Raw genomic sequence first — 15,294 nt, 5'->3', positions numbered from 1 at the left:
TTTTTTCTTATTTGTTCTACTTCAAATTGAAAACAATAAGTATTGTTTCTTCCATTGAGGTAAAAACTTCACTGCATTCCCGAAATACGAGTTTAGCATTGAAAACTGCTGTATTCTATCCCGCTCTCACACCATTTGAAATGCACATTAAAAAATCGTCAGCTGTCCTTTCCTCATCAGTTACGAAACGTGTTATTTTTCTTTGTCTTCCGGTACGATCGTGTGCCGTACAATGTAAAGAAATTCTCCTTTTCTTATTACCGTTTTTTGGTGTTTGTCGCGGTAACTGACTGCTTTTGATAATTATTATTTTTTGTTCACGTTCTTCGCTTCTGCAGGGGCAGACATATTATGAGTTTACTCGTACCATAGTATGCTACATACACTTATCGAACAGGATGCACGAGCTTGTGTAAATGTGTAAGGACATGTGCATGCTGCTAAACCATTTCACCGTGGCTAACTCACATGTACGTAAATTGTTCAAAGCGAGAAGCAATAAACGTTGAACTAAACTGAAACATATGCTCGTTCATCCACCTTTACGCCTCTTTGTCGTACCTTCGTCTTTTTTCACCTTGTCTTGCTCAGAATACGTTTCATCTGCTGTATAGTCCATTAATTGACGGAAAGGAGGGTAGCAGCCTGCATCTTCTAAGTTACTCAAATTCCTTTTTCGACTGTCTATGTTTTGTCCTAACGTTAAAGGTGGATGAAACATAAAAAATGAAAAAAAAAACATAGAAGCGGTTCTTGGAGCAAGAATTGGATTTGGGGGAAGAGAACGTAAAGCATGTCAACAAGGCATATAGATTTTAAATTGCGCGCGTTCTTCGATGCGTGCTTACTACATTAACCTCGCTTTTACGCAGGCATAAACGTTGCGTTTAAATTTGCCCAAAATCATACCGCCGGTAATAGCTTAAGAGTCTTACCTGACTTCCACTGTTTTTCAACTGTTAGGTTTTGTTCAATTTATAATTATAAATTATGTTTTGTGCCTAAATCAGTAAACTTAAGCCTCGACAGCATTAATTATACAGTTAGGTTTTTCGTACACGGGGGATACGTTCCAAATTTGTAAAGAACCGCGTAATAAAAACTAAATTGAGTCGAAAAAACATCGTAGAAAATCTTCCCAAAACGTTGAACTTTAACTGAGTATGATATAAGTCAGTCCAAAGGTCAAAAAGCAGTATGATAAAATTTCAGTTTTTACACCAAAACTTGTGAATTTTTTCAAAAACTGATATATATTTGTGATATTATTTGTTTCCTAAAACGGAAAACGTGATTGCAATGAGGTCAACATCTTGTACTGTTTTCAAATTATTGCAAAAAGTAACCCGCGTAAAAAAAACCTGACTGTGTTTCGAATTAAAAACCAAAACGCTTCGTGAGAATTTGATAAAAGTGTTATATTTATTTTTTCGTTATGGCGAAAAGTAAGCGTTTAAGAATCACTTAAAAAAAAGGCTTTTTTTATTTTGCATAGTATTATCACGATTTACTAATGCATGAAATGTTTATATGTCTATCCTCAGGACATCGGCTGCCGCTTGAAGATTTTTTCTAACATCGCTCCACAAAGCACAGACCGTATCGCTCAGGCTGTAGGCAGCGAAGAACAATGCCTGCGAGCTTTGAATGAAATAATCAATTTAATCAAGGGAACCCCGATCAAAGGGCCAGTCCACAACTACGATCCACATAACTATGACGATATGTATGCTGATGAATACGGTGGCTATGGAGTCGGAGGTGGTGGCGGAGGTGGAAGCGGTTTTCGTAATGGTCGAGGAGGAGGAGGTGACGGAGGATTCGATCGGCGAGACCGTTTCGATGATCGACGTGGTGGTGGTGGCGGCGGCGGCGGTGGTGGGGGTCGTGGCTACGATCGAGGAAACGATCGTGGAGGGAATCGCGGTGGTGGAGGTGGCATGAGGTGAGTTTTTACTCAGTTTGTTATGAAAGTGTAGATTTTTTTTTAAATCTATTTTTTATTATTTCCGAAGAGATCGCGAGTTTATCAATCCATGGGCGCAAAACGTAAATGGTAATCAAATGGGCGGTGGCAATTTTGGTGGAGGTAATGGCTTAGGAATGGGCAGTTTGGGCGGAATGAATCTTGGAGGAGGAGGCGGAAATTTAGGAGGATTGGGAAATATGAGCAGTTTAGCCAATGGAAACATGGGTGGGTTTGGTGGAAACAACGGCAACATGGACAACAAAACCTCTACTCAAGTTACCATTCCCAAAGATGTTAGTAGATGGGTGACATATTTATGATTCGGGAAATAACTGATTTCGTGTTTTTCTTCAGTTGGCCGGTGCAATTATCGGCAAAGGCGGCGGTCGTATTCGACGCATTCGAAACGAGTCGAATGCTTTTATTCAGATTGACGAGGCCTTGCCAGGCTCGACGGACCGTATCATCACCATTACTGGAACACCGAAGGAGATTCAAGCAGCCCAGTATATGTTACAGCAAAGGTAAGAAAAATCAATTTTGATTGTTTGCAAAACAGCTAAATTGATAATAATAAGAGGGATACATAATGATAATAAACACGGAACATTTCACGTATGGTATTTGTCATGCTTCGTAAACACCATGTCATACTTCGTGTACATATATAGAAAGAGTTATGTTATTCTAACACCAAACAATTGAAAGAGCCACCCCACACATACTACGCTGTGCTAATTAACAAATATTGCAATATTTTGTATGGAAGACTAGTGATTTTGTTGTTTGGCTTAAGATAATAACAATAAATCTCAAGTCTTTCTACAAAGCTTGCTGCTTCTGCAGGTATCATAAGATAAATATGCATCGACATGAAGAGTTATGAAATAATATATAATATTTATCTGCTTGCTACTCCTGCCTAGAGTAAAGTAACTTTGTTTTTTTTTTTCAGTGTACGTGAAAATCTGGCTGGTGGCGGAGGCGGAGGTGGATTCAATCGAAACTAAATGCATTTAAATCAGCGCATCTTGCACCATACAAACAGAAGCTTCAGCTCTTCTAGATGAATATGTTTGGCGCATGCGAACATTTAACCAACAAGAAGCCAACGGCTACAAAGCATAATGAGAAGAAAAAAATGTAACTGTAACTGTAGAATAACTCTATTTTACGTCAAATGTCATTTAGTTTATTTTGTCACATTTCAAACCGTAGCAATAGCAGTCATAAAATAACTTTTTTTCAACTAGGTATTCCAAACTAACTGAGCATTATCGCGGAAACAATTCTCAAACATTTTATCGTTCGGATTACTTTTGTATATTTGGCATTATGGAATCTATTTTTTTTTAATATTTACAGTGCATATACTGATGAGACTATAGAATGAAACAACTTTTATATGAATATTCAATCTATGTTCCAGAGAAATCGTAGCTCTTAATGGATGCCTGTAATAGACTCCAAATGGCCAGTCACTCTTCATATGTATATTTTACATACATTTTTCGTATTTCCCGGAAACAAAACGAAAAGTTATGTCTTGTAGTGTTGTCCAATTGTCCAGTACAAAACGTAACAAAACATTATTCTTCAACCTATTGAATAAAGTATTTACCAAGAAACCAACCAGCACCAAAACGAATGAAATTTGAAAGCTAGTTCGATATTCGAATGCGTTTTTCTTTTTCATTTCTACAATCAATAGGCAATGAACTATCAAGTTTGAAAAAGTAGTTGCGGTATTGAGATGAGTACAGTCTCAAGTATATCTTTAAGTTATGTTTTTTGAGTTCAATAAAGTATAATAAGACAGATTTGAGTTTTTCCACGTTCGATAAAACTTCCGTTGCGAGGACCAATTCTTCTCGGCATTCTGGCGTATTTGAAGGAAATCCGTGGATCGTATCTAGTAAACGGCGACTAATACAATTTGATGTGAACGTACAGTATAAAAAATCGACACGTTAATGCTTTCATGTTGTGTTATGTCATGCATACCGAAATCAATCCCCTAACATCATGGGCGCAACTACGGGGGGGCTGAAGCCCCCCCTAGAAAGTGTTTAGCCCCCCCTAGAATTTCCCAGAGACTGATTGTATTCAATATATCTACATTCCATGTTACTTATCAGAGCATCAAAATCAACACAAATTGAGATGTCGTCATTCATTGGCTAAGAACTAGTTCTGCACCCAGAATCGATTCTCAACCCTTGCTCTCTTACTCACCTTACCAGTCAGACGAGAGCTGTAATAACTCGTGATGTATCAAGAAGTCGCCATTTTACTTAGTTTTGGGCTGTGTTTCACCCGTTCCCCAGACGTCTCATCACTCGCAAGTCTCTTTCGATCTGGTCGAGCCATCATGCACGCTGCGCCCTTTAATTTCTTGTGCCGGTAGGGTTGCTGAAGAGAAGTGATTTCACAGGGTTGTCGTCCGGCATTCTTACGATGTGACCGGCCCACCGCAACCTGTTGTCTTTCGCCAGGTGTGCAATGGGGTTCTCTCCAAGCAGCGCTTGTAGCTCATGGTTCATGCGCTGTCGCCATTATCCGTCGTCCGCTTGTGCTCCACCGTAGATAGTCACCTTCTGTTCACCGATAGGCACCTTCTGTTCGAAAACACCAAAAGGACTTCCGTAGAGGACTACCGGTTATATCAGGGTTTTGTAGTTTTTTGTATCGAAGTGGTCATGTCCAGTGTGTCGAACAGTTGACATTTTTGCATGACACCGTATCGAAAAATACTGTTGCCTCTCTTGCAGACTGCGACAGCAGCGTTCAACTGTACGCTTCTCTATTTGAGAGAATCGTGTGACTTAAAGCCAACACGGATGGTTAACGATTCTCTTTTGTGCCGATCTCCAGCCGCTTCGATATCTCGACTGTCGCATTGTGCGAATGACAATAATTGGTAATCATGCGACAGTTTAGCACAGTAATAAGATGGAAAATTAATAATTACTATGTATGTACTGCCGAAAAATATCATCAATCGTGTACACCGGAAAATTTGAATCTCAACTTCTAAACCTTTTCATTCAAAAATAGTTCGCTGTAGCGAAAGTCTCATCCAAATTTTGCATATTTAATCAAAAACAGGACAATAAAAGCATGAATCTTACAAATTCAATTAACGTCCTCGTGCCCAAATAAAAATTGACGCTAAGCAAATTGATTCCACTTCAATTCGTAATAAATGCAATAAATACTACAGACAGCTACAGTCAATAACACACGATCTATACAATGACAACAATATAAAAAGAAGTGAGCGAGAGAATTGTTGTTCATATTGAATTCGTGACAAAAAGCAAGAGATAAAGCAGATCGTATGAAACTTCGGTAGCGGCTACTGTCGCGTAGTGTTTCATTGCACAGAGGTAATCACAAAATTCTTGCTGCTGTCGTGTGAATACTGTAGTGTACCAGTACATTTCCCTACCCTGGTCATGTCCGATCATCACCGTGATAGGTGCGTACGTTCTTAACGTCTGAGAAGAACGGGCCGTCATTGAGAACGTGGTCAATTTGTTTTGCTGCACGTTGGTCGAGGAAAGAAAGGACTTTGGACTGCTAATCCGCGGGAAGCTGCGAAGTTGGTGCATAGCAGGCTGTGCGGGCCGATAACCGGCTTATATAAGTCTTTCCTTCCGTTCATGTCCCCAACGACGATCTTGATGTCTCTACGCGAGCAGCTATCGTGCCTTGCGGCCACAAATCCACCGTACCTTCTCTCCTTTCCGTCAAAGCTCCTGGAGCGCAACGATCCGGGATCCGGATCGTTAAGCGATCTACTGTTACATGTACTGAGCTTCTAATCGTCGTCCTTAAGCAGGTATTAGACGACGCAAATATTTGCTATTTTTGGCACGATTTTTATTTGCACAAAATAAATTCTGTATTAAAAAATAGCAAATATTTGCTTCGTCTAATGCCTGCTTTATTTCGTCGGCTGGGTTTTGAATTCTTGATTCTCCGTAGTATGTTGATTTTAGTATGCTGCCTTACTAGGGCTGCGATGCCTAGTCTCGCGACGGAGCTGCCGCCATAGATGTAGCTGGCGAGACACCGCATTTCATAGTTCAACCGTCCGGTCCGGATCAGTCGCTGTTTGAGCCGCCCCTAGCCTGTGGGGTAGACGCGCAGACAAGCTGCTCTCTAAGGAGAACAACTACCCCTTCCTGTCAGCATACGACCAAGTTCCCACCGGTTCACCGGTTTTTCCTTGGTTGCTCGTATACCAGTCGGTACCACGTGGAGGTAGGAATAGGGCATTATGCCTTGAACCACACTGGGCTCTATTTTAATCTAACTAGTACGGGTTAACTGTTAAAAAACACTGCCCAGCCGTTTACCAAATCTGGCTCTCCTCAATAACGAATCAGTGTTGCTGAAAGAGCTTGGCGTTGACGGTATGTTCAAGATATTCAGTACATCTTCGGAGATTCTATCCCTAAGTGATTTGTTTCTGCTTTTACGATACTATTTTAAGCGTTATTAAATAATCATATACAAACTCTTTTTTCTCTTTTTTAAAATGACATACATGAAAACTAGCCCCCCCTAGAAATTTTCCTTAGTTGCGCCCATGCCTAACATTCAAATTACCATTCCAAAATACGTCAAAATACTGTGGGTTCCATCAAATATCTTAAAATAACAATATAGTTCACTCTCGAATTTCCCATATACTCCCGTGAAGACAGACAGGGAACACCCCCTCTTGTGTTCCTAAAATCAACGAAATAAAAACAAACTAACTTGTTTTTATTTGCATAAATAATTGTAAACATTTTTTGGCAAACTTGTAGACCAACTAATTCTAAGTAACTTTGAAAAAAAACTTTTTTGTAGACATGAAATTTGGTTTCCAAAAACAGTCTTTTCGCTCTATATTTTCAATTCAAAAATAAAACAAAGTTTTCTTCGGTAACCTTATTAAAAAATACGCCAATTTTGACGAAAAAACATTGTCGATATATTGTACAGATGAAGAGTTTTCACTATTTCTATTTTAAAAATAGGCCCTTTTGAAATATTGATGGCTTCGTTTAGAGCAAACATAAATAATATTTTTTGGTATCATTTGAAAGAACAAATATTGTGGAGAAATACCGAAAGTTGCTTAAAATTAGTTGATCCACAACTGTGCCGATGAATGTATACATATATTTATGCAAATAAAAAGTTCGTTTTTTCATTTAGTCGATTTCAGGACCACCCTAATTTTCATTTGCACATAAAAAATAGACTAAATATAAGAAACAAGTTCTTGGAAAAAAATTTTACTCTAAAACCACAAAATCGCATCGAAAACTCATGTCCGCCTACATTGCCTTACTGTACCACTGTGCATTGTTGTTGAATTTCTGTGGGCGTGTGACATTCTCACACACGAAACTGAATTTACTCAATTTTAGATTTAGTTGACTCAATTTACCATACCTTCACAGAAAAAAATATGTTGCAGATTTCGTGCGTATATTGTTTGTATGTAAAACTAACGCCATTCCGGGAGTTAAATATTGATAAAATAATACATGTAGCTTATCGAGGCACGAAGAAGAAATATTCAAATAATTAGGCCACGACGTGTAAATGGTAAACTAATCCCAAGTTGCTATATACGTGGTTCCCTCTGTAACTTCACTAGCTCAGATCCATCATGGGAAGCAACTACGAAATGTGCGGCCTTGACGGCTCAAGCTCAATAATCAGGCCACGAAGTGTACAATTAAATGAATATTTCAATTACCTCGTGAAAAGACAGAAGGAGAAACCGCACGATGGTTGTCAATAGTCGTATATGGTTGTTGTGCAACTTTTAGCTTAGATAACACTTGAATGTTCTATCAAGTTAACAATTTAAGTATTGATACATATAATGTTGTAATTGGTTTAAAAGCTTTATTATATTATACATAAAAGATATTCAACAAAACAAACGTAATTAGTGATAACGACTGTTATGCAAAAACTATTATTCAATGTTTAGTTTTCTTCGTTTTGAAAGTATTTTTTTGTTTTTTTTATCCCTCCGAATTTTTTGCTCTCGAGTTCTAATCTTTGTATTTATCACTTGCAGCTTTGCTTTAACCAGCATATTTATGTATTTATTATCTGACCCGCAAACTTCGTCCCGCCTATTTTTGTGTTTAATTTAATAATTTTCAACAGTCCAAATTCACTGATTTCTTGCGATTTGTTTATATCGTATGAAATTATTGGTTTTATCGGAATGACAACATCTTCGACTTTTGCCTTTAGTACATCACCTCTATTCCGAAAACACTCATATTGGTGGTATGTGTATTTGGGGTTGGTGGGTGGTATTCAGTTATTTCCGTTGTTTTCCAGAAACTGAAAGTGGTCATCTTCGAATTCAAGATGGTGTCCAGGGTCAATGCTTGGCTTCTATACATTATTTCGATTACGGAAATATTCATATGCAGTAGTATTCGGCTGTTTCCCAGAAGTTGCCATCTTACAATTCAAAATGGTGTCTGAGGTCAATTTTTAGCTCCATGCATCATTCTGGTTAAAGAAACACTCATATTGGGTGGTGTTTGGTCCTTTTCGGCTATTTTACAGAAACCGGAAGTCACCACCCTGGATTTTAAAATGGCATTTGGAGACAATTTCTGGCTCCTGAGCGTCATTCTGGTAGAAACATCAATAATAGGTGTTATTTAGTCATTTTCGGCTGTTTTACAGAAACCGGAAGCCACCATCTTAGAATTCAAAATGGTGTCTGTGGTCGATTCTAGCTCCTGTGTATCATTCCGTTATCGAAGCATCTCATATTGGATGGAAATCGGCCGGTTGAAGAAATACCCATACAACAATATCGCACGCTCAGCCTTGGGGCTAATAGCGGTCTCGATTAACTAGATTAGTTGAGAGAATTCGTTATCGATATTGTTTTTGGCTCATTTTGTATGTGTAGGATAAGTACAACAATACACCGTGCCCCAGTGCTGAGTCGAGAAAATTTCCAGCTCGGAAAGATCCTCGACTCGATCGGGAATCAAACCCGATATCACAACCGTGTGGGAGAGCTAGCCGACCGACATCGCTAAGCACAGATCCACGGGGCCACAGAAAATACCAAGAAATACCCATATTGGGTGGTATTTGGTCATTTTCGGCAGTTTCCCATTCACCGGAAGTCGTTATTTTACAATTGGGTTGTTCAGCTATATCAGTTTTTTATATCATCTGAAAAATCTGCATTTCCTGAGTAAAACGTGATTTAAAAAATTTTTCTATCGTTGTCCTTCGCTTTTTGAATCAAGATTTAAAACTGCTCGAAATCTGCTCGATATCGCTACGATGACAATTCGCCCATATACCGACTGTCATTGTAGCGATTTGGAGCGAATTTTAATTCTTCATTTAAAAATCGAAGGATAATGATATAAGGTTTTAAAAAATCACGTTTTGCTCAGAAAATTACACTCTTTCAGATGATATATAAAAATCGGAAATCTTTGAATAGCTAACAACCCAATTCATAATGTTATCTGAGGTCGATTTGTAGCTTCAGTGCATCATAACAATCCCGGAAATACCCATAATGAGTGTTATTTGGTCTTTTGCCACTGTTGTTTAGGAACCGGAAGTTGCCATATTGGATTTCAAAATGGCATTTGGAGACAATTTCTGGCCTCTGGTTAAAGAAAACCCATATTTGGTTGTTTTTGGGTCATTTTCGGCAGTTTTCCAGTCACCAAAAGTCGCCATTTTACTACTCAAAATGTTGTCTGAGGTCGATTTGTGGTTTCAGTGCATCATCACGATTTCGGAAATACCCATATTGGGTGGTATTTGGTCATATCTCACTGTTTCTCAGAAACCGGAAGTCGCCAACTTGGATTTTAAAATGGTATTCAGAGACAATTTCTGGCCTCTGAGCGTCATTCTTGTTAGAAAACATCCATATTAGGTGGTATTTGGTCATTTTCGTCTCTTTTCCAATCACTGGAAGTCACCATCTTACAATTCAAAATGTTGTCTGAGGTCGATTTGTGGCTTGAGTGCATCATAACAATCGCGGAAATACCCATATTTGGTCATTTGTCGCTATTTTTCAGAAACCGGAGCCGCCATCTTGGATTTCAAACTGGCATTTGGAGACAATTTCTGGCCTCTGAGCGTCATTCTGGTTAAAAAAACGCCCATATTAGGTGGTATTTGGTCATTTTCGGCAGTTTTCCAATCACCGGAAGTCGCCATTTTACAACTCAAAATATTGTCGGAGGTCGACAAACGTACAAACCGTGGAACACCACCCATGGATTGCCTCATACATAGGCGAACTTTATTATTATAAAATATTCGGCCGAGTCCACTTCACAATAAAATGTGCATTTTTTTCAGTGTACCCATTAGGATAATATAATTGTCAAAAGTTACTCTTTTTCGCATGTCGTGTAGAACAAAATCGGAAATGGCGCACCTAGCGGTCGAAAAGGTGACTAACGCTTCTGTCATTTTCAATTTGTCTTCATAATTTCACGTAAGTGAACTATATTGGTATTTGATATATTTGGTTCCATTGAAATCGATACGAATCGACATAAAATGATTCGGTTTGTTTATTAGCATTCATGTGTAAGAATTTTTTTCAGTGTAAACGGGAAATTTGTATATTACGTAACGCCTCATGAGAGAGAATATTCAGCGAAGTATAGAGCATTCTGACAGCTCAGTCACGCACACTAAATTCGGGTTGCTTGCCCCATAAATGACTCTTGCTCAACTCTACCGGGGTTAAGAAAATCGAAATATGTAGTCTTTTTGAAGTAGAATACTTCTCCCAGGAAGTTCGGCTACATAGGGATGTGAAATGAAAATCTAAAACCGAAAAAAGTGAAAAATATGTCCAATTTCAAATGCTAATAAATCGGTTAGTATTCGATGGATTTCCTTCGTTCTTGCAGCAATAGATTGGAAAATCTTCTAAGATTCTTCCCAAAATAAGATAATTGTAATTTTTTCATTCACACTATTGTACTATTGGAAATAGTCAAGCCTTGTCATAACGAAAAATTCGACCTCTGATTGGTCGTTATATGCTTGCTTCCCAAGTACGGTCGACAGGATCATATACCTTACAATTGAAAACATGCTGTTTGGCCTATATAAGAGCCTGTTTCAGCCGGAGCCGCTCATAACTGTTCTAGACAGCGACAACAGCAGTCGTCCTTCCTTAGCAGCAGCACTAGCCCAGTGGTTGGTCACCACGTCTCAGGAGCAGCGCGGTTTTTCTCAGCGTGTGTCGCCAGACTGCCACTATCCCCCCCGTGTTGGGGCAGCATGAAGATTGCCACTAGGAAATCAAATTTTGAACATCAAAATGCCTTTTTCAAGGCAAATAAACATGTCATTGAAAATTAATAATTTTTGACAATGCAAGCAAGATTCTGTGTTGGATCCTAGCAATTGAGTTTTGTCGCACCCGTCTAATTTACTGAATGTGAAATAGCTTCCACAGAGCATGTTGTCCGTGTATCTTAATTCCCCCAATGTTAGGGCAGCTCAAAGGTTGTGATCAGCAACCGATTTTGAACCGCAAAATGCCTTTTTAAAGGCAAATAAACAAATAATTGAAGGTTAATAATTTTCTGACATCAACACAAGCAGACATTCTGTGCGGGATGCAATCAAATTCTGTTGTAGTTGTCTAATTTTTACTTTATTTAGTAAACCCCCCACTGTAGGGGCAGCGCAAAGGCTGCGATCAGCATAACCGACATTGAATAATAAACTGCCCTGTTAGAACGCATTCACAAAAGCAGTTATTTCGACTATGCAGAGCTAATATGAAGACGATTCAATCAATCAGTATAAACAGAATTTCGTCGTCTCCCAGCTGCCAAGTTGCAAGATGATGCAACACACAACAGCGAGCAAACGAAATCGCTTGATGTTACAAGCCGCAATACGGTTAGGGGTTAAATTGTTGCGTGTGTGAGAGCACCATCGGTGTTTATTCGCTGGATACAAAAATCAAATGCGAATTGTGGAATAATTTGTCTAAAGAACATTAGGAAATGGTAAAACTGAACTGAAAGGCGTGGCCTATTACGTAGCACCCTTCGGCTATAAAACAGTGTTTCTGGGAAAACTAGCTACATTCATTAGCCGGAAGGTGAGCTGGATGGACCGTCCGGGTTGCGCCTGTGACTGCCTTCAAATTAAACAAATCACTTGCCCTGTGGTTGGTCACCACGTCTCAGGCATCTGCCTGAGAACGAACGTCAACGCGAGCGATCGGGCGAGATTTTTTCCGTACATCAGCCGGCACTTCCTCTAATGGAAAAGTTGGATCATTTTGTTCAGAAGAATATTACTGTCGGTAATATTACAGAGCTGCGATTGCATTATATCCGATATGGAATTGAACAATTGTTCTTTTGAGGACAAATAAAACACTTAATTTGAAGACTTAATAGTTTTGGGTACCAGTAGCAGTATGGTAACAGCCTCAGCGGTAGGTGCAGCCGGTACTTCCATGAGGCGGATGTTATAAGGAAGTAAATGGAAGCGGCATGGCGAAACAGTCCGGGTGTGCTTAGACGCACGTCATTTTTCGTTGTTGATATTATTCTCCACATAAAACGAAGCGCTTTCGTACGATAGTGGCGGTAATAGCGGTAGATGCATTTGCCAACAGTTACTCCAGTTAAGCCGTGTCTAATTTTCAATGTGAAAACACCTTTCTATTGTGTTGGCCGTGCACATTAGGCCTCTGCCAGGCTAAACGCGAAAAGCGGCGTGAACCGTTTCGCCCGGCCGTAGGTTACTGTGCAGCCGTAAGTAGAGCTGTGTAAAAGTATTCTACTTTACCCTCGCGGTCGTGGCTTTGCACACAACCCTCCTGTGATTTTTTGAGTTGCTCGGTACTGGAAATCAAATACAGCCGAAATTGGACCACAACTTTCAAAAAAGTTGGTACAAGATAAACTACTCGAATGGTACCACACTCTGAATAAAATCACTGTTTGAGTTGTTTTTGAAGGTAGTGTGCCTGCACAGCCCCGCATTTGTCTCGTTCTTATTCGAAAAATGCATGCATTTATTTTGTAAATAACTTTTTGAGAGTTCCTTATAGGATTTTCTTCGGGGCTCGTTAAAGCCGAGAAAAAGAAAATTTATTTTGTTCATTATTTGTCGAGCAGTTAGATAGCACGAGGTACGGAGTACTATGGGGCAAAGTGTATCAGAAAAAACGCCAGTGTTACGTGTGTCTTATGTATGTGGCAGTAATCTTGAAACGAAAGGGTAAACTCTCACACATGTGCTTGTGATATAAATGAAAAGCGTATCATTTACTTCAATAGCGATACTACCAATAATATGAAGTACCGAGTACAGAAAACACCTGGGCAATATCACAATAGATCAAATGTCTCTGGTCGCAGTGATGAGTTCCCACAGCGAAAAAAGAGGTATAAGGCGTATTCAGTTTTGGTACATGTGCAGATTTGTTCGTAAAACATATGCGTTTAGCAACCGTGTGTTATATTTCTTTTGTTGCAAAATTTTGCATATTTTTGGATATTTGTAGATAAAATTTTTCTTTTTCAAACTGCGAGAAGATTTTTTGTGACTTCAAAATAAATATCACACGGGTTTCGAGTAGCAACCTCTCTGAGTATCTCTAGTTTCGAGGGTTTCGAGCAGCTGATGATCTTTTTTAGAAAATCTGGCATCTCTGATGGAAATATAGATGCCACATAAGGGCATCTTCAGCGGTGGTCCAAATCGTTGTTTTGTTCTATTTTTTCACACCTTTGGCATCACGCCATGTTTCAAGGGCTAACATCTCAACATAGGTGTAAACGAGATAGCATATCACCACTTCTTTTCATACATCTTTATCTTACCGCTGACAGCGGGCACAAATTAATTTGAGCCCAGGACATGAGTTCATTGTCATTCACTGTTACTCGGTCTAGGGATGCCAAAGGCTCGTTTTTTTTGGAACAAACTCAAACTCACTGCTGCACCGGTGTTGTAAATTTTGTTTTATACCACATCTAAACTGAAAAATTTTGAAACTGGTATACGTTTTGATCTATTCTTGTCACTTTTTGGAACAAGAAATAGATCGTTCTAAAACACGTTGCACGCTACCGAATGGTAGGTAAAATGTCATATTTTAATTGAATTGCTCATTTTTAGGTATTTTCATATAAGCTTTGCGAGCGCTGTGGGACAATAAAGATTTTTCATATCAATTTCACAATTCATTTTTGTGGCTTTTCCGAAGTGGAAAATGAACAGTTTTGTCGTTCTTGGCTGAAAATCAATAAGGTATATTACAAAGGAGTGGCAGATACGATTTCAATATGCGATCACAGGTGGCGAGTAAAAAGTTGTGACGTCACAACAATCGTTTACGTTCGGGATTCCGTGCGGATATTCGATAAATTGTTCTTTTTTCGAGTTTTTAACGTTCTACGGTTACCAAAAAACACGATTGCCATCGTGTTAAGTTAAACTTGGTGGTGTTTCGGTTTCGGGAGCCAAAAAGTTAGGAATAAGCATACATGCTTCTCCCAAAAATCCCGATGGTGAGAAACGCTGGCGTTTGTTCTGTCGGGTACTGGATCTTTCCGTGAACTTTTATGCTTGCTCACAACATTTCCGCGCGGGGGATTTAGAACAAAGGTTCCAGGCCGATTCCCGGCGCATTTTAGCATCGAAAGGTAATATATCGGAAGGTAATGTATCAATCTGTCAAAAAGCAATTGTTTACGTTTCAGCCGTTCCAACAATTTTTACACTTCCACCGGTGAATCTATCATCACGGACGGTGCGAGCCAGATCCGCGCTGGTAGCAGAGCTACCACACGAGGCAGAGGCACGTGGGAGACACGAGGCAAGTGCACCAGACGAAAAATGTGCTCCTTCGGTCGAGCAGGTCAAAGCACCGGCGAAAACCTTTTTTCGACTGAGGCTGGCGGTGGTTTGTTGGATGAAGCGAGTCAACCAATGACTGAGCGCTCTACTTACGACGATATTCATCCACAGATCAATTGTCAAAAAGAAACTAAAAAACTCAAAGACCTACGATACATCGTTGATCGCAAGAGGTTGAAAATACGAAATATTCAGGCATGGGCATTTAAAGTAATTTACAAGAGAATACGTTATCATTTTCGTCAGTCAATTTTAAAAGATTTCGTAATATATGATAATATCTGGAAGACACATGTTGTTTCTGATATTATAATAGTACAAAAATATAATGCATTCCATACGATTTACCATCCATATTTCAAACAAAATTCATTCATGTTCCTGCG

The 15,294-nt window shown here is 39.2% G+C and overlaps 1 protein-coding gene across 2 annotated transcripts in view; it reads left to right on the top strand.

Annotated features, from left to right (window-relative positions):
• LOC129722498 (heterogeneous nuclear ribonucleoprotein K homolog) overlaps positions 1–3,789 on the top strand; it is a 39,847-nt gene extending 36,058 nt beyond the window's left edge. For both annotated transcript variants that reach the window (XM_055675958.1, XM_055675959.1), the window contains exons 7-10: positions 1,545–1,945; positions 2,016–2,262; positions 2,324–2,493; positions 2,925–3,789. In XM_055675958.1, coding sequence (XP_055531933.1) covers positions 1,545–1,945; positions 2,016–2,262; positions 2,324–2,493; positions 2,925–2,979 — 873 coding nt within the window. In that variant the 3' untranslated portion in view covers positions 2,980–3,789. The remainder of the gene's footprint in view (positions 1–1,544; positions 1,946–2,015; positions 2,263–2,323; positions 2,494–2,924) is intronic.
• Positions 3,790–15,294: the final 11,505 nt, after the last annotated feature.

Source organism: Wyeomyia smithii, chromosome 2 (assembly GCF_029784165.1).
Source record: "Wyeomyia smithii strain HCP4-BCI-WySm-NY-G18 chromosome 2, ASM2978416v1, whole genome shotgun sequence".
NCBI lineage: Eukaryota > Metazoa > Arthropoda > Insecta > Diptera > Culicidae > Wyeomyia > Wyeomyia smithii.
This window is presented reverse-complemented; position numbering and strand designations above follow the sequence as displayed.